General features: G+C 54.8%; 1 protein-coding gene across 1 annotated transcript; it reads left to right on the forward strand.

Annotated features, from left to right (window-relative positions):
- Positions 1-211: 211 nt before the first annotated feature.
- TSPAN31 (tetraspanin 31) lies at positions 212-19,095 on the forward strand. Its single transcript, XM_032786882.2, has 6 exons — positions 212-432; positions 8,609-8,776; positions 12,600-12,680; positions 15,256-15,405; positions 15,792-15,920; positions 16,197-19,095. The coding sequence occupies exons 1-6, from the start codon at positions 367-369 to the stop codon at positions 16,269-16,271; spliced, it is 669 nt and encodes a 222-aa protein (XP_032642773.2). The 5' UTR covers positions 212-366; the 3' UTR covers positions 16,272-19,095.
- Positions 19,096-19,589: the final 494 nt, after the last annotated feature.

Here is a 19,589-nt window from a genome sequence, read left to right on the forward strand (position 1 = left end):
GGTGGAAGAGCTTGGCACCGGAGGTGAGACTGCTACGCAGGCGCCGTGCGTGTGAGCCGTGGTTGAGAAGACCGCACGCGCGCCACGCCAGAGTGCTGCGCAAGCGCACGACAGGACGCGTCGCCCAGGCGCAGTGCGTGTGTGCGAGCGCGGCGTACGTACTCGTACTCACGCATAGGGTTGCGCAGGCGCGTCCAAAGGAGGCGGCCCGGAGGGGGTACGTGCGCAGGCGCAACGCGGCGAGGAGGGCGGGCTCGGCGCGCAGGCGCAGTGCGGCGCTGGGCGCTGGCCTGGGATTTAAAGGGCCAGGAGCGGCCCGGCCTGCGCTGTCTCCGGAGCCTGCGGCCGGTGCCCCCGCCCGGGAAGATGGTGTGTGGCGGCGGCTTCGCCTGCTCCCGCAACGCGCTCTGCGCCCTCAACGTGGTCTACGTGGTGAGCGCGGGCCCGGGGCTCCGGCGGGGCCTCCCTCAGCTCAGGGTGGGGCTGGGCCTGGGGGGAGGGGCCCCGCTTCGGGCCGGGGGGGGCGAAGAGGAGCTGGGGGAGCCCCCCCCTTTGTTCGAGTCGGGGGGGGAGGGGAGGAGCTGGGGGAGCCCCCCCTTTGTTCGAGTCGGGGGGGAGGGGAGGAGCTGGGGGAGCCCCCCCTTTGTTCGAGTCGGGGGGGGAGGGGAGGAGCTGGGGGAGCCGAGAGCTGCCCCCTCCTATGTTGGGGTGGGGCTGTCCCTAAGGCAGGGTGTGTGGCCTGCCTCTGCTCCGGCTATAACTTCTCTGGGGCCCATAGGGGCTCTGATATCTAGGGCAGCTGACTTGATATCTCCCCTAGCCCTGAGCTCCGTGAGGAGAATTGCTTTCCCCCCCTGTCCTGGCCGGAAGGAAGCAGAGCCCCCCCTCCCAAGCGAACATGGGTTAGTGCCGAAGTCCATGTCTCTGACCCAACGCAGGGTGGGGATGGACTTCACTGTCTGCTCCTCAACAGGCTGTAAAAACAGACCTCCCCCATCCCATTCCATCATGCCTGAGCCAGCAGCCTGCCCGGACATCAGCATCTAGCAATCTTCAGTCGCCACCAGCAACTGGTCCACTCTGAAAAGTTTGGCTGCTGTTACCCTGTAGTGTAGATGCTTCCTGAAGCGATGGAAGGGGTTTTGCCATGGATGTCATTAATCCGCCCCTCAGAGAAGTGTCGACAAGGTTGAGTGAAGAATTTGTCCATCAGCCTAGCCCTTAGAGATAAAAAAAAAAAATTGTATCAATTTAGTCGTAAGCGTAGACCAGGCCTTATTGGTCTGTGAGGGATGTGATTCTTCAACAGCATAAGCCCTGCCTAGTGCATAACTGCATCCATCAGTCAAAAGTGCCTGATTTTGGTAAAGCTGTTTCTCCTTCCTGAACCAGAGTAAGCCATACACGTTAAGCTCTCTATCCTGATATATTTGAGTGGTAGCCGTATTAGTCTGTATCAGCAAAAAGAACGAGGAGTACTTGTGGCACCTTAGACTAACAAATTTATTTGAGCATAAGCTTTTGTGGGGTAAAGCCCACTTCATCGGATGCATGCAGTGGAAAATCCTGCTGATAAATAGGCCACCTTAATCGATTAGTCTCATTAGAGTTGGTATGGCACCCTGCATTTTTTCATCCTCTGTGTATGTGTATACACACACATGCACATCTTCCTACTGTATTTTCCACTGCATGCATCTGATGAAGTGGGCTTCAGCCCATGAAAGCTTATGCTCAAATTTATTAGTTTCTGAGGTGCCACAAGGACTCCTCATTCTTTATCCTGATATATCCGCTCCAGGGGGGTTAGCTGCTTTAGTTATACTGGAATAGGTCAAGTGACCAAACTTTCTAGTGGAGTACAGAAGTGCCTCAAACACCCAAGAAGCAGCCCAAACCTCCCGGGTTCATGAGCTGCCCATGGCTGTGAGGCAAAGGTTTTTTCTCTTGAGTAAGCTGAAAACAAGGTACTCCACTGTAAGTATAAAAGCTGCAGTCTGTCATTTTAGATTAATGCTTCTAAGGGCATGTCTATATGGAAACGGGAGCAGCTGTGCTGTTGTAATGTTTCAGATGCTACCTGTGCCACTGGTCTAGGTCGTCAGTCTCTCTGAGAGGTGCTAGCTAGGTCAATAGAAGAATTCGTCCATCTACCTAGTGCTCTCTGCACCTGGGCTTAGGTTGCTATAGCAACGCATCTGGGCGGTGGGGTTCACACCCCTGGGAGACACAGCTATACCAATGTACAAATCCTAGTGTAGGCCAAGCCTAAAAGTTATTCATTGGTGATTGTATCTGTGAGACAAGGAAGTGAAACTTCAGTAGCTCTTTCCTAACATCTTGCTGTAGTAGGCATCTTACACTGATCATAGACTTTAAGGTCAGAAGGGACCATTACGATTTAGTCTGACACCTGCACAGTGCAGGCCACGGAATCTCACCCACCCCTGTATCAAACCTGTGTCTGAGCCATTGAAGTCCTCAAATCGTGGTTTAAATGCTTTAAGGTGCAGAGAATCTTCCAGCAAATGACCCATGCCCCACATGGCAGAAGAAGGTGAAAAACCCCCAGGGCTTCTGCCAATCTGCCCTGGAGGAAAATTCCTTCCTGCCCCCAAATATGGGGATCAGCTAAACCCGAGCATGTGGGCAAGACTAACCAGCCAGTTTCAGCTGGTACTTGAAGGCTATTAGCTTCAGTAATCAAATGTGTTCTGCAGGAGAGTATTACATAAATGCACATTATTTCAGCACCTATTTAGCAGCATCCTCTTGATTCTCTGGGATACCCTTCTAATCTGGTTAGCCAGAGGTCACACCCACATAACTGACATGCATCTTCTAGGGCTGTCGGAGACATTTCTTGGAAATCTCCTGTGAGCAGTAGCAATACTAAGTGCACTGGCATAAGAGAAACTGGCCTGGTTTAGCAGTGTCCCTAGCCTGGATGATATGTTGACAGCATGGACTTTCCACCATTGTCTGTATTGGGGTAGTGCCTGAGAGCCCCGGTCATGGGCCAGGGTCCAAGGGGGCTGGATGCTGAACAGACCAGAAAATCACACACTAACCATGAGAGGAAGTCTCTCAAATTAAGGCCTGGGCCTCCTGGTGAGGCCCCAAGCCTGGGCAGCTCAGGTCTGGAATAAGCAGAGTGGCCCAATGATTGCTGTGAACTTGATAACCGAGGGCTGGATCCATGTTGAGATGCTCAGTGTTGCGGTGCCAATTACAGGAATAACATGGTGATCCACAAAGCCTGAGTTAGGTGCCTAGGCTCTCTCTGTAATGAATGGGGTGAGGGAAGGGGAACTTCCTAAGCTAACCAGTGGGAGGTGCCCAGGAGAGAGATGTAGGCCGAGTCCTGTCTCTGTCAGGGACAGGTGCCCAAGTCTGAGCTGTGTAGTAGGAAGCACCTGAGACATAAACTCTTGTATTAGAGGCCTGATATGAGGCAGGACCTGCTTATAGGCTCCCTTCTACTGCAGGAAGGCACCAGTCCTTGCTTGCGGTCCCCAGCCGGTGACCCTCTCCTGGAGTTGGACGGCATAGGCACGTCAACCATTGAGAGAATGAGTTAAGCCCCTACCTCGTGCCGCACAATGGAGTGATGAGTGGAGATGGTTGTGTCCACTTTAGGCCCAGTGGTTCATGCATCCACCTGGGATGTTGGAGAAAGTGCCCCCTTCTGCCTGAGGGAGTGATTTGAACAGGGGTCTCCCCCCTCTGAGTGCTCTGATCACTGAGTTAAGGGGTGTTCTGATGTGGGGTTCTCTCAGTCTCTCCTGTGAGGCCTCACTGGGTGAGGGATTCCATAGGCTGGGGTTAGGGTACCCACCTCAGAGGTGGGAGACCTATGGTCCAGTCCCCCTGTTCCAATCAGCTTCAGTAGGTGAAGGGAGCCCCATATCACACTATCCCATCGCTGAGTGCGCTCCTGAGTTGTGGGAGACCTATGTTCAAATCTTGTCACCTCCTTTGGTAGAGAGAGGAATCGAACTGGAGTCTCCCACATCACTGGTGAGTGCACTGACCACTGGGCTAAAAGTGGTGAGGTGGTCTATGGTAACATAAATCTGTCTCACTGGCTGGCTCCTCCAGCCAGATTTTGAATGGGGCCCTGTCCTGTATGCAGCCTCTGAATGTGATTCCTGGACTGGGCCCTGCAGAGAAGATAGGCAGGCAAATATCTACCTTCCTCCAGCTGATGGATCTTTCTGGGGCTCAAAGGCAGAAACTTACTCACCTAGGCCATGTCTACTGCAAAGACTTGTGTTTTGGGGGAGTTTAGGTGCCTACAGGGTTAGGTGGCCGCCAGGTGTGGTTTTGCAGATTAAAGTGGTGCATAAATCTGGGACGTAGGCACCTATGCCCCAGACTTGGGTGTCTTTGGGGATCAGGGCTCAGTATTTTTGCCTTAGGTCCTGCAGAGGTTGAGTCTTCAGAAGCATTTATGGCCCATAATGCCTCAACAGACTTGGTGCTCAAAGTGACAATGTTACTGTTTCTTGTCTTGCTCTAAGCTTTTTCTGCCAGTCGCTGGGTTTGCCTTGATACGTCAGTTGGAGAGGCTGCCATCTTCCCTGAGCAACATATAGGAACAGGCAGCGCTGGGTGAAACAAATGCAGACAGAAAGCAAGAGAACACACGGGGGGGCGGGGTCTGTGTGTGTGTAGGAAAATGGATAGACAAGGGGTAGGAGGGCAGTCATGAATCAAGGTCTGTCAGCAGAAATGGTTGGAGCCCTTGTGATGAGCAATCTAGCATGCAAATTTGTGAGCTGCCTTCTCTGGATGTGTCTGGTTAAAGTACACAGGGGGCCCAATTCTCTGGTGCCCTGCAGTCACACCACTACACGGTGCTACCAGTCTGACCCTGTTGCACTTCACACCAGGGCTGAATGGATGTAAATGACAGTAAATTCTGGGCAATGGGGAATCAGGCCCCAGTGTCTATGGAAGTCGAAGGCATCTGTGCGACCATGGCTTGAATGGAAAGCCCGGCCATGCAGCCAAAACCTAGTGAAAAGGACCGTTCGTTTAAAGCACTAAACACTAGTTCCTATTCTATGTGGTGAGAGCACTGGGAACTAGGACCGCGGCAGGGCAGGCTGTGAGCACAGTTCAGGCTTTAGGTCCCATCAGCTCAAGAAGTGAGAGCCAGAATAGTGCTGCCCGTACCCCTAGGGGAGCTGCCGGGCATCCGCAGTAGCCTGTGCTTCCAAAGCAAACTGCGTAGGAACAGCACTGAAAGGGATCAGTGCACGTGGGGATGACTGTGTTGGAATAAGACCTCGTGTCCCACAATCCCAGCCTGGAGCAGAGCTTGTCTTCCAGCCACTGTTCTGCGCCCACCCACAGACATGAGGAATTCGTCATGTCCATTAGCTTGGCCTAAACGTAGGTAACCGCAGTAGCTTGTCTGCTCCATGGGGCTGACTGCTATAAAATGAGACAGGAAGGGATGTCAGAAACCAAACTGGGCTGGGGAGAGGGCCCAGCCCTTGGCTGATGGGGAATGAGGAGGTGGAATGCTGTAGGCAGAGAGCGAAACGTGTGCTGACAGGAAGCGGATTCATCGCTGATGGAACCTCACTGTGGTCAGCTGCAGCAGAGGAAATCTGGCCTAGTGTTTCCTTTGTCCCAGAGACAGCTGTGCGGGATTCCTCCTGCAGAGGAGACCAGCACATCTGTCCTGAGCAGCTGAACGGCAAGCAGATTTGTGTGTCGCTGTGCTAAAGAATGAGTGCAGGAGAGAAATCCCAGTGCTCCTGCATGACCGCTCCCCAGCCATATGTATCCTCAACATAGCCCAGTTAGAGGGCATCTTACGTTCTTCTTTGCCAGGTGCCCCCTCATCTGCCCACATAAAGACAACTTCCATGAGAGCAACGTCAGCAGCAATGTTCACCTGCGATGTTCTCTTGTTTTCCTGGCAACCAGGGGTCACCAGCTCCATTAGTTTGTGCAGAAATCAGCAGTTTCACTGACTTAAAAACCCATCTGGTCTCTGCTAGAGCTAACATTACTGCAGAATCTCCAAAACACTAGAAGTTTAGAGATGCAAGTGCCATCCTAACTCTGTTCTCGATGCACCAACTCTTTGGGGGGTGACTTCAAATACTGTCACGCTGCCAGATAGCTGTCCCTAGCGGCTGAGATTTGCCATGCTGGGAGAGGAGGTGCAGTAAGCTGGTACAGATCTTAGAGCTGCACGGTTCACATCATTCTAAAGTTTCTCAAACTAGTCACCTAGGAGCTACCTAATCAAGAAATGCAGCCTGTTTTTGGGGGTGGGCATGGGGTTGTTGAAAGCAAGCAGTGAACAGCCTGCTGGCAAAGAGACTCTTCCATTCAAGGCAATCAGGGAAAACCTAAACTCTAGGGCTACTGAGCTTCTGTAGCGAGTGCATGAGACTTGTCTGACAGTCCCACATGCAATCTCGGATGATCAGCCAGGGCAGGATTCAAACCTCTGGTTCTAGGCAACCTAATTGTTCACAACCCAGAACACAGAGAAGGTGGGTAAAATCCTGGTTCTGTTTAAGTCAAGAGGGTCTTGCTGCCAACTTCGCTGGGGCCAGACTATCACTTGGTATTTCTGGTGCTCATCGCTGTAATATCTTGGGTTATGTCTGTACCGGAGTGTAAGAGCCATGGCACAGCTGCAGCTGACTCAGGCTTGCAGGGACTATAAAGTTGCAGGGTGGGTGTTTGGGCTCAGGCTGGAGCCTGGCATGAGGAGTGATGTGATGGAGGATAAGTTGCAAGAGAAGCAGCCTGTGTTAATGTCTATATTCTCTTATTGCTGGCCTGATCCTATTAATGTGCACAAGCTAAACAGCTGTTTGGCAACAGCTTCTGCATTTAACTATATTGGCTCACAGCCCCCTGTATTGCTCTGTCTTGTTGCCATTTGGCTGACCTGGAAGGTGCAAATGCACAAAGGTGCCTCTTTAACTGGATTTGTTAAGCCAGCACAAACCCCTATGGAGATGCTCTTAACTCACTTCAGCTGGCCTATTCTGATGTAGCTCAAGTCATTAAGAATCAAACACTGCAAAGCCAACATAAGCTCTTCAAACTTTTTTTTTGAGTGCCTGCAGAGGGGCTTGGGCTAATTTAAGAAACCAGTTCAGTTTAAATGGACACTTGTTTGTGTATAAACGAGGCCAAAAGATGGCAAGAGCTAGTCAATTCCTCCCCCAGTTGGAACCTGTTTTATGAGCGCAAATGGTGAGTGGATCTTTCTGGAACGTATCGGTCTAAGAGATGAGAAGGAGCATCTACCACACTCATAAAGGAAGTATAGGTTAACGTCAGTGTGAAAAATACATCCATGCTGTTGAATGTGCTGCTGGCTCTGAAGTCTGGGGAATAATAATAATCTGTCACAAGCCAACTGATTAAAAGATGGCAAACTCAAAACGATGCACCACACGCTTGTAGTGAAACAGTGGAAGCTGAGGCCACAAATGGAGCAAGTTTCAAAAGAGATTGGATCCTTTTGTGGATAACAAATCTCGAGTTATAATTAATGCTAACAATCTAGAGTGGATATTAACTCTCGTGCTTCAGGCTCTAATAGAGACCAGACTGAGACCTAGATGGCAGGAAATAGATTATCCCTCATTTACCTACTGTGGGTTTCTTGCGCTTTTCTCTGAAGCGTGCTGGCTGCTGTCAGATAGGAAACTGGAGGAGATGGACAGTGAGTCCAATCCAGTCCGGCAGTCGCTAGGTTCCTGGAGTAGAGATCGTAGATTAGAGATACAGAAGTGCATTGGGGGTGCATGTAAAATGTGCAGAGACTCCCCCACTGCCAAAGATGCAAAACTGGAGCTGGCGTCCATTCTTCCAACATCTGATCTGTTGAAATGGGTGATTAAGAAGCCAGCTAATTGCAGGCGTGCGTGGGTGGGAACGTGAGCTTGGATCTTGGCATGAAAGGAAAGGGGGAAGGCCCACTAGCTGGGGTGGGGGCGAAGGGCTGGAATAAACAATGGTTAATGGAAGGGGAAACCAGCAGGGGTTGGACAAGAAGCTGAAAATAAAAACTGGAAAAAAGTCACAAAACGAGGCCCCAGTCCAGCTGATGTTTAGGCCCGTGCTTGCCTTTCCAGGCTTGGAGTCCTGTTGCAACCAGCTACTCAGGAGAGGAAAATTCTGGGTAAGAGGAAGGCCGGGTTTAGCAGGTAAGTTTTGAGGCCAGGCCAGGAAGGGGACAGGACTGTTTACAAAACCAAATAGCAGGTTTCCAAGCACTTCACAAAGGTAAGTATCATTGGCCCCATTTTACATATGGGGAAGCTGAGGCACAGGGAGGCAGAGGGTGTCACTCAGCTGGGAACAGAACCCAGCTCTCCCCACTTATCCACCCTCCCTCCAAGTAACATGACAAGCCCCCAGCCCTCCCCCTTTGCAGCCTCTCTGTTTAGACTGTCAGTTTTTTGGGAGGCTGGGATCTTGTCAAAGGCCCCTCCTGTGCTGTGCAGGAGATGAGGTGCCTCTCGCAGGATATGGAGGTGATGTGGGGACCAGTGTGCCGGGCGTTGTGGGGGAAAGGGCCCCCTGCATCCCAGGCTAACAGTATCCTCTTGTTTTCCAGCTGGTTGGGTTGCTGCTGATCGGCGTGGCTGCCTGGGGCAAAAGCTTTGGCATTGTCTTCAGCATCCACATCATCGGCGGAGTCATCGCCGTGGGCTTCTTCCTGCTGCTCATTGCCATTGTGGGACTCATCGGGGCTATCAACCACCACCAAGTCATGCTCTTCTTCGTATCCTTCTCTGCCACCTGGGAGGCCAGGGCCATGCCACGCTCCTCACAACTGCCCTGTGCTGCTAATAATCTCCCGGTTCTCTGGCATGAGATGTGCTCCAGAGCTCAGCCGCTGTGTATAGCGAGAACAGGCCTTCAGTAACCTTAGGGCTCAGCTCCATCTGCTGACAAAACTCCCACTGTTGCTATTGCAGTGTGGCTTGGGGGGGCACTGTCAGGCCCTTCTCTGAGCAGGGTTATGGGTGGGTCACACTCTGTCTAGCCCAGGGGTCCCCAACGCAGTGTCCACGGGTGCCATGGTGTCTAAGTGCACCTGTGTACTGGCCAGCGGGCGAGCATCTGCCAACAAGCTGCATCATCCAGAGGCGTCGCTGCCAAAATGCTGCTGATTTTCGGCAGTGTTTAGGTGGTGACACCTGGATGACACTGCTTGTTGGTGGCATTCTGGCAGCAATACCTACAGACATTGCCGCTTGGTGGCATTTCGGCAGATGCTCATCTACCGCCAGTCCTCCAACTCGCAGGTGAAAAAGGTTGGGGACCACTGCTCTAGCTGATCTGGTGGTGGTAACAATTGGGAACCCAGCCTGAGAGGCTGAAATCTGGAGGTTTGATCCTTAGGATCCTGCTAGGTGGTCTTGCTGTAGCGGCAGCCTCTGCCGGGAATGCCAGACACTCCCTTCAGGCAGTGGGCCTGGCTTTAGGGTGAGGATCTCTGGCCCCTGCTGTGCTTCAGCTCAGATGATCACCATGGTCTGTTCTGACTCGGACATCCGTGAAGAGGTGGCAGGGCCTTCCCTTGGAATTCCCCTCCGCCCTCAGCCCAGCTAGGGGCATGTGGTGTTGCAACAACTACATGAAAGACGTGACCGTTCTCTCCAAAGTTGGGGAGGAGGCTTGGCGGGAGAAGTAGCTAAGAGCAAGTGGGTAAAACAGATGGTGTCTAGACGGGACTAGAGGAGGAAGTGAATGTGCTGTGGGAATCTGAATGAGACGGGCTGTGGGTAAACTCAGGCTGGGGCTGTTCTGAACTCTCATTAGGTAAAGCCCTTGAGACCATGTGGCAGGGACAGCCCTGCAGACTGCCAAGGGAGAAGCAGGTGGGGGGAAGGAGTCTCCCTGCTTTCCCACTCAGGGGCATGGGGTGGCCTGTGGGTGGTCACTGGGGTGTCTGTCTTGCTGTGCCCTGTAAGAAAAAGGAGGTTGGCATCTCAGAGCAAGCCACTCCTCCGGCCTGCGTCTCTACAGGCCAGTCAGCCAGAGGGGCCCCGTTGGGCCCTGCCCACTGCCAGCTGCTGTGGGCAAAGAGCTGCAGGCCAGGAGGAAGGGTGGCTGAGAGCAAGGATCTTGTTCAACACCTGCAGCAGCAGGATTTCCATGGACTTCTAACCCCTCCCACTCAAATGTACGAGGGGGGGAAGCCGTGTCTGGTGGAAGCTTGGGAGTTATGGTTTTAGCCCCTCTTCCAGATGCTCCTTTTATCTATAAATAAACCCCCTAGCACATCCCTCCCCACCCTCTCTGTCAGCCAGGCTGACATGCAGCTCCTGTTCCGCTCCTCTCGCATGTGGGTGGGGTTTTTCATCTCCATTTAGCTGTCGTGAGGCTGGCAGATGTAGCTACTGCACTTTGAATATGTTCTTCCTCTGCAGAGCCTGTCACATCACTGGGGCACTTTGGCATTGAGTGCTGGTTGCTAGGGGCTGCCGCAGGCTTGATGCCAGGCAGGCGCTTGCCAGAAGGGACTTTGGGACCCATCTTGGCCCAGATTGGGGCAGAACCTCTATCTACCTAGATGAGGCATGAACAGGGCCAGGCATGGTTGATTGCCACCTACAAATGGGCTGATATTTCAGTGAAGGGGAAGTGATGTGAAGAGGAAACCACAGTTCCACTTGAAACCTTAACTTTTGAGAAACTGACCTAATCTTTAGCTGAGCTGGCTGGTGGTTGTAGCAGTTTTGGAGACCTCAGCAAGGGTGATGGGAACTCTGCCAAGGCTAAACTCTCATTAAACAAGGCTGGGTGGCAAATGCTCCTGAGGCACCAGAGGGCGAAAGCCAGGTCTCAGGGGGGACTGTTCCAGTCTTGGGGTGGGCAATGCCCCAGACTTTAGGGGGACCATTGCAGGAGGAAGGTAGGAGAAGCTGAAGCAGGAGCTCATTAACTCTCACGCTGAGGCTGCACAGGCTGGGGACCGTTGTTCAAGTACTGAGGCCAGGTCTGCACATGCTTCTTGTCAGCCAGACAGGGCGAGTAGAAAGGCATTTTCTTTGGCCCCTATGTAGCTGCAGTTCATGGGTAATAAAGGGCTTTGTTGAATAGCTATTTCTCTCAGCCCATGGTGTAAGCGTGGTGTCCCCCCTAAGAGTGTTTGCCAGTATGGTGAGCCACAAACCTTTGAAGGGGAGACTGGCTGTAGGAAGCGCTGGTTGGTCTGTCCTGTTTGCACCCTGCCTAGCACAGCCAGAGATCAGGCCCCGCATCCTTGCAACGCCTCAGGGGTGGCTCAGGCTCCAGTGTAGCCTTGGAGCTCGAGCCGCTAAAGCCAAAGGTGAGTGCTGCAGGGGGGGTCCCACTGCCTCAGTACACTGCTGGCTTTAGGGGGGGGGGGGGGGGAGGGGGGAGATCAGGCTGCTGGAGGAGAGGGAAAGAAAGAGGTGAGGTGGAAAATCTTTTTCCCTGCCACACAAACACACTTTAAATGGTGGCTCTGCTGGCCCCAGGTCCTGCCCAGGACAGCAGTGTGGACAAACTCCGTGCAGCACCAGCAAGCTGAGGCTGTTGGTTTGATGTCTGTTGCCTTCTTTGACTCAGCTGTATACTGAGCTCTACATTAACATGTACGGGGGGGTGTTGCCTGTGGATAATAATCTGTTTAAAGAGCCCTACTTAGCCTTGGGTGGTCACCCCTTGGGAAGGGTAAGCTGCCAGCTCAGCTGCTATGGGTGGGCTAGGGGAAGATGGGCCCTTTTCTCCTCACAAGGCACCTGGGATGGTGGAGTCCTTCCTGGAGCAAAGTCTCTTTCCATGCAACTACCCACCCTGTCCCCTGAACAAGGTGTTAGAGCAGGACCCTGCCAATGGGTTCTACTCCAGCTCTGCCCTGGCCTTGTCTAAGATCACAGCGAGGTTTTCTTATTGCACAAGTCACTTCACCTTCCTCTGGCTCTGGTTCTCTACCTGTACCATGGAGCTGGCACAGCCCCCCCACACCAGGGCTTGTCTGCAGGGGAGACCCCCCAACAGACCTGCTCTGGAATAACCCACTCTGTAGATTCAATTCCAGAAGAAAATCTACAGTGGAATAGCATCAACAGAAGGGAGTTGCTCCAGCTTCGCTGTACTGCCCAGCAGGTTCCTGTGGCGATTAAAGCCGAGCGCTGTCTCTTTGTAAAGCCACAGCCTCCTTTCCCCAGTGCCCCCCTCTGTACATTTAAACAGCCCTAAACTGACCCCATGACTGTCTAGCTAACCCTCGCTCCTGTGCCACCCTCCAGTCTGAAGTTCAGAAGGTTGCCGTGAGAGGGACCCAGCATGCTTGGGGAGTTGGCTTGTGGTGCTAGCATAAGCAAGGGTTGCACAAATAGGAGGTGTCCTCTCCATGGGAGTTCCTGGCTCCCCTGAAATAACAGTGGGCTGTGGATAGAGGACAGTAGAGCACGGCACAGGTTTGGTCTTCTGCAGGGGATTTGGCAGCTGGCAAAGGAAGCTGCCTGGGCAGGTGGTGGGTTGCTGTCACTGTTCTGTTCCACCCAGGAGGCTGGGAGGAGATGGCAGCTTTCCCCTGCCGTGTTTCCTTAACACCGACTCTTCCTCAGTACATGGTCATTTTGGGGCTCGTCTTTCTCTTCCAGTTGGGAGTCTCCTGTTCTTGTCTGGCCCTTAACGCAAGCAGAGAGGTGAGTCGGCCTCCCTCACCAACCCTGGGCCACAGTGGCTTCAGCGAGATGCGCTGGAGAATCTGTACATCTATCTTCATGGGGAAACAGGAAGGTCCTGGCAGCTGCTCTTGTGGCTTCCAACCAATGGGTTCAAAGGTGTTTGGTGAAACCCTCTTCCTGCTAAGCTCTGAGCCAGGTAGATGTCTTACCAGCCTATCAGTGCAGTGAGGTGGATCCTCTACTGGGTTTGGCTAGCTACAGCCCCCCGGTATCCCCCTGGAATCAGGGCCTGCAGGCCAGCCAGACCCATGTGAGAGCACAGGCCAAGGGCTTGTTACTGCAGAGTTGACACAGGGGCACCACTTGGCTTGTATCTTGCCTTGAGTACTATCCCCACACCAGCTCCTAACACAGGCACGGTGGTGCTTTAACCCAAGTTGCCTGGCCTGTCTTGGAGAGTTTACAGGTTGCCTAAGTGCCCTGTATCACCTGCTTGCCCCAGCACGTGTAGTGCAGGTGGTGGCTAGCTCCACACAAGGGTGGATAGTCCTCGAACGCCTTCCCGCGTTGCCACTCTGGTAGCTGGCAAAGACAGCCATCTTTGCCCACAGTCCACTGGGAAAGAATTCGAAGAGCAGCTCAGCTTGCTGCAGCGCTCAGCTCAGGCTGCGCCCCCAGGGGTCTCAGCACCAGGCCCCAGGGTGGAGGTTCGGAACAGGCTGTCTGTGGGGCCGGTCTCACAAGGGTGGAGAACTTGAGTTGACTCGGAAGAGAAGCCAGACAGGAAAGGGGGTGGGGAGAGACGACCATGCAAGGAACTGTCTCTACATGCAGCGAGGATGGGGCTAGTTGGGGGAGTGGTTTAACTCTGTTCCTCGGGGAGTTGTTGGGAGTCTTACCCCAGAGCAGAGGTGGGGTTCTTGGGAATACCCAGTCACTTTCTCTCTGCATTTTAAAACCATCCCCGGCCTTTCCCCTCGTCCCACTCCTGTGTTCCTGCTGAGCTGAGTTGATCGTGGTAGCGTCTGAAGAGCTGCATCAGCAGTGCTTCACGAAACACCCATTTCACGCTGGTCTTAAAAGCTTGTCTCCTGCAACCCACCACCTTTTCCAGAGGGCACCCTCAGCCCCCTGCCCTTGCGCCTCGGGACAGCGAGAGCTGGCAGCTCATCATGGAAACAGCCCGAAGCCAGCTGTCAGCGCTGGGGGGTGGGGTGGGGGGAGCTGTAAGGGCTCAACTTTAACCAGTGTTAAGGAAGATCCAGGGCTGGCTAGTCCTGCTTCGTACCAGGGCAAACACCCCATTACAAATTATCTTAACCTTTGTTAAAAATGAGAAGGCAGAACAGGTCCAGCCTTTGAACAATCAAGTGTTCACTACATCTCCCATGCTGGCCCCAGCCCTTGGTCTCACTCCCTTGAGCTGGTGAGAGTTTTTTAGCAGGAAAAACCCCTTTGGGTGCCAGGCTCTTAGATCAGTGTATTCAGCGACTGGTCCAGGGACTGGCGCTGGTCCCTGAGCTCTCCCTGGCCGGTTCCTGCTATTAAAAAGGCAAGGAACGCTGTCTGGACGGTAGCGACGTTGATAAGAACTGTCCCGCAGGGAAGAGAGTTAGCTGAGCTGCCTGGAACTGCTGCAGCTGCTAAAGTCTGAGTCCATTTCATCCCAGCTGGTGTTTGGGCTGGAGCTGGTGTCTGGATCCCCTGGCCCTGGCTGGGGCATCTCTCAGGATCAGACTGGTGGAGGGCTGAGAGTCCAGGAGCTAGTGGGGTGGTCGCTGTGATGATGACACTTCCTCCAGTAGCTGATTTTGCTCCCGAGTATCTTTCTTTACAGACCCCTCCAGAGGGAGCAGTGGGTGGGGCAGAACAGCCCATCCCCTCCTTGCTTTGTTCATCAATCAGCCCTACTTTTCAGCTAGGGTGACCAGATGTTCCATTTTTATAGGGACAGTCCTGATTTTTGGGTCTATTTCTTATATAGGCTCCTATTACCCCCCACCCACCCTCTGTCCCTATTTTTCACACTTGCTGTCTGGTCACCCTATTTCCAGTGCACCAATTTTGGGTTCCCCGAGGCCTGGTCCCAGGCTTACCAGGCCTGATCACAGCCCAGCCCTTGAGTTAGAGCAATGGGCTTTTGGGCTCTGTTGCACCGTTCCCCCTTTACTGTTTGTTGTCGCCAGTTACCACGACAGCTTGAGAACTTGCGTTCCCGTCCTGCCATCGAGCTGACAATTTGGGTATGTGTGTAGCCCCACTGATCACAGCAGGCCCCATCATTGACTCTGGCTATGCCCATTATTGTCTTCTGGGGAGGCTTCTTCCCCCATCTCTGTCTGCCAGCTCCCCTCCTAGGGGTCCCTCTTCTAGCGCTTCTCCCCCACTATCCATGTAAAGCTGGTCCCCTGCCCTGTGCACCGAAGGAGGGACAAAGGGGAAAACCTCTGGCTACCTGGTTGTGGGGAACAGCGTCCTCTAGTGGCTGCAGAGGAGCATTGCAGGGTGGTCAGTGTGGCCGGCAGGGCCCTGGCCCAGAGGGCACTTGCTGGCTGTGCTGTTCGTGGGGTAACGCTGGGGACTCTGCCCACAGGAAAGTCTCTTCCATGCCGCCTGGGACATGCTGAGCAACGAGACCCGCAAGGAAATCGAGGTGAATCTGAACTGCTGTGGGCTGCTAAACAACACCAATGACCCAGCCGCCATCAGGACGTTCCAGATGGAATACAACGACTGCACAGCTGTAAGTCCCAGGGTGGGGCAGTGCCTTACCCCAGTGCTTCTGCCTCTGGGCTTTCCCGGCTTGCCAGGGTTGCCCAGCTGTTCACCCCCAGGGGAAACGAGCTGGGAGATCTCCAGCCTGGTTCCCAGGGGTGGCTGTTGAGGCATTCGGGCTCCAGGGCTGTAATTCTGACTCCTCCCAGCTGGGCACAAGTCTGTATGTGCTGGGGCCAGCAGAGGATCAGGCATGTCTCTGTCAGGAGAGGGAATCCCATTCACGCCCAGCCCCCTTGCCTGCGCCATGCTCTCCTGACTGCTCTAATGGGGGGAACGGTTCTGCTCCCCCGTAGCCGCGCTGCCCTGCCTGCGGGGGGGAGTGTCACTGTGGGGTTTTATCATCCTCTCCAGATGTGTAAGGACAACACGACCAAGGGCCACATGCCCAGCTGTCCTAAGTGCGGGGAGAAGATGCTGAAGCATTCAGACGAGGCTCTGAAAATCCTTGGAGGAGTCGGACTGTTCTTCAGCTTCACGGAGGTAATTCCTCTGGCCGGGACTGGAGTGGGTGGGGTGGGGTGGGGTGGGGTGGGGTGGGGTGGGGTGGGGTGGGGTGGGGTGGGGTGGGGTGGGATGGTGGGGACTCCAGGTCTTCTCTCAGCAAAGCACTTACACAGTGACCCTCAGGAGCTCCTTGTGACTCACTGGGGAGGAACCAGCACCACCAGTGGAAGCTGCAGCCTGTGACACGGGGAGCCCCCATCGCACCTAATCCCACCCTGCTCTCTCTCTCTCTCTCTCTCTCTGTTCTCCTAGATCCTCGGAGTCTTGCTAGCCATGCGCTACAGAAACCAGAAAGACCCCAGAGCAAATCCCAGTGCCTTCTTATAGATGGTCCACCCCCTGCCCCTTCCCCTCCCCAGCTGCTAGTACCTTAGCCAAGACTCCATCTCCCTCCTGCTCGGAAGGAAAGCGACGCCTGCATCTGCCCCCCTCTCCCACGGCCGTGTTACCAAAGTGCTGAGCGGATGAAACAGCAGCTGCATGGCTCCATCCTTGATATGAAGCCTTTGGCAAACGGCTGGTGGGAGTGGCGTGGGGTGGGGAGCCCCGCGAGAACGTTCTGGTGCAGTGAGAGCCTGGGCTTGGCCGTGCCGGAGCCAGGCAGCCCCGCTGAGCGCTGGGCACGGCTAGGAGCATGAAGGTGCTAACCTGTAGTTAGGGCTCTGTTCTGGCACGTAGCCAAAGGCAGAGAGGCATGTTGCCCTGCTGAGACCGGCCATGCCAGCCTGGCCAGGAGCAAACTCCAGGGCTGTATTTACCTTTGTGGAGACTCACGTGCCACAGCTGCGCTGACCCGACAAGGAGAGGGAGGGATCTGCACAGCTTGGAGACGGCGGAGCTGGAGCGAAGCGCCAGGGCCCCGTCATCTAGGAAGTTGTTCCTTTAAGGGGTGGGGCAGGGGGCCTTGTCTCTGATGAATGTACAGCCTGTCACGGAGCTACCTGCCCTGAAGATGTTCATGTGACTGGGGGGGTGGAGGGGATCTAACAGGTGCCAAGGTGCTGGTGCATACCTGTTGGCATTTTTATCCTTAAACTAAGTGGAATCTTAAGAGCCAGGCTGTAGCCTTTCAGCAGGTAGCACCTGGGCAGCTGCTCCTGCTTCCTCTTGCCCCACCTAAGGGCTTTGCAGGGACATTTCAGAGCCTTGGAGCAGCAACTCAGCCTCCTGCAGAAGAATCTTTCAAAGCCTCTGGCCTCTATGTCCATGGCTGACCCCCAGCTGTCTGCCCCTAACCTCCCATGGGGCAGTAGAGACCAGCTGCCTTCCTGGAACGGTGAGAGCCTCAGCCGAGCTGGGGGTCCCATCCTCCTCCGCTGCCGCAGTCAGCTGGAGCTTGCTTCTGCACTGTCATAAAGGGATCGGCCTGTTGTAGAGGGGCCACCCCCCACCCAGATTCCTTGCCCAGGTGATCTCTGCAGGGCAGTTCCCTGCCTGTTGCAGGGCTGGCTGGGATCTCTCTTTGCCAGCCCCCAGCTGTGGCGTCTTTGGTTTTTGCTGCATCCCTGGCCTGAGACCTTAGCCCAACAGCCAGATGCAGCTTGACCGATGCCTTACTTAGAGCGCAGTGTTACACCTCCCTGCAGCAGGTGAGTTTGGCTTGAGACTGACTGGGAGGGCTGGGCTGGCCCACTGCATTCCCGGATCCACCCGCTGTCTCCAAGGAGCAGTGTCTGCCCCTTTCTCTGGGTTGGACATGGGGAGTTGGAGCCTTGTGCTGTTACATGTGCAGCTGGGCACTTAGTCCCACGCACAAGTCCTGTGCTCTGCAGTGGGGCTAAGTTGATTAGCATGTGGGGCTGGGAATAGAGCCAGGGCCAATGGATTCTCCTCCCTCCCCCCCCAGTACGGGGACAGACAGTGCTAGCTTCTCACCTTCACCCGAGTTTGCAATGAGTGTCGCCGCCAGCGGCCGTAGCCGCCAGCTCCAATGGCACAGAACAGCCGCCGCTGCAGGCCGTAGCTCCCTGGCAAGACAGCACTGGCCCAGCCACCGCTTGGCTGGACTCAGACGGGCAGTAGGGTGGGGCTGGAGGCTCCCCAAAAGATGCTGGCTGCTCCCCCTCCCCTCGCATGCAGTAGAGGGCCCAGGCGCAGCTGGGTAAACTGCCCTCCCGCCCACCCCACCCCAGGAGAAGCACCATCCTTAACCAACACTGGATAGTTTTGATTCTTCTTCTCGCCCTGCCTCTGAGAGTCTCCTCTCTCATGTGACTAGTGTGGTTAGAGCCCAGAGGGGCTGCATGCTATTTATTTATAAGTCTAGCTGGAAACTAGGTATGTGGTAGGAGTAGAAGGTGTTTTCCCACAGTGTGACAGAGCCCTCCCTGCACAAGGCTCGGGGCAAGGAGACTGGGGCCTTCTGCAGAACCAGCACAAGCGCCTGATTCTCCAGCCACGCTTCGTTAAAGGGCCCTCTCCCCAAACTCTGCCCTTCAGTCTCTGGGCTATGCCCATCAGAGCCAGCAAGGGGGGACCAGGCAGCAGCAGAATGCTGCCGGCTCCCTTGTCAATTAACCCTTGTAGGGAACTCAGTGAGAGTGCCCACGCCTCAGTGTTAAACGCACACCAGGTGCAGGCTGCCATTAGCAGGCATCTGGGTGCAGCCCGACAGAGTGGGGAGCCCAGGTGCTGAAGGAGTCGATTTCCTCTCTGGCGCCCGCTTGGATCATTTGCCAGCTGAGCCAGCCTTGCAGTATGGAGTTCAAGGTTTTGCTCCCTGGGGAAGTCACTGGCCCCAGCTGGTATGTAAACAGAGCCACAGGGCAAGGTCCTGCACACAGGCCCTCGGGGGGCACTGGGGACTCCCGTGTGACTCAGCCCCAGGCAGTGATACTAGAGGTTTCGGTGCTTTAGCTGGGCTGGCTGGGGCAGAGGATGCTTTCCCAGCAGCACTTGTGGGTGTGGGCAGAACTCAGCTGGGGTGCTAGCAAAGCAGATGCTGCTCCCAAAGACTTGTGTTTAAACAGGGGCAGCAGGACGTCAGCCTCTCCCCAGTCTGCTCAGCCTCTGTCCTGGCTCCCCGGCCGGGGGATCCGTGCTGGACCCGTGTTATCAGTGTCCATTGGAGTGGCTGGAACCTTCACAGCTCATTCACTGTTGTGTGTATCTGTTACTTTATCGTTCATTCAAATAAACACCTTTCAGTGACCCTCCAGCTCTGCGGTATCACTGGGGGGCGGACACTCCTCGGTCCCCGTCCCCGTGGAGTAAAGGTGCAGTGCCCCCTCAGAGGCAGTGATGAGACCCCCAGGTGGCAGAAGGCAGGAACATGAGCATGACCCCTGCACCCCTGAGAGGGATGCCAGGTGAGAACACGTACACAGCTCTCAGGGTCCTGTCTCTGGCCCCCCGCTGCAGCCTGGATGGACGCTCTGGGAGCAGGAGGCGTGGTTCTGTCCGCTGCTGGAGAGGAAGGGGTGTCCACTTCCTGGGGTCGACAGCCCACCCTGGATCTCGGACCAAAGGGCGAACAAGCCAGTCAAGAGCAATGAGGGGCGATGCCCAGCTGCCTCCACTCCAGCGACCCCGTAACCTACCAGTGTCACCGGGGCAGCAGTGATCAGAAGGGGACCTCTGACCCCTACATGACAAGGGGTGCAGTCCTGGCTTCTCAGCCGCATCAGTCAAACCCAAGACACTTTC

The sequence above is a fragment of the Chelonoidis abingdonii genome, chromosome 26, assembly GCF_003597395.2.
Source record: "Chelonoidis abingdonii isolate Lonesome George chromosome 26, CheloAbing_2.0, whole genome shotgun sequence".
Taxonomy (NCBI): Eukaryota; Metazoa; Chordata; order Testudines; family Testudinidae; genus Chelonoidis; species Chelonoidis abingdonii.

What these genes read in the sequence shown, in the direction of transcription:
- TSPAN31 (XM_032786882.2), top strand. Translation starts at nt 367, where the DNA reads ATGGTGTGTGGCGGCGGCTTCGCCTGCTCCCGCAACGCGCTCTGCGCC. An exon ending in CCCTCAACGTGGTCTACGTG is followed by an intron (nt 433 to 8,608) that starts GTGAGCGCGGGC and finishes CTTGTTTTCCAG; the next exon opens with CTGGTTGGGTTGCTGCTGAT. An exon ending in ACCAAGTCATGCTCTTCTTC is followed by an intron (nt 8,777 to 12,599) that starts GTATCCTTCTCT and finishes ACTCTTCCTCAG; the next exon opens with TACATGGTCATTTTGGGGCT.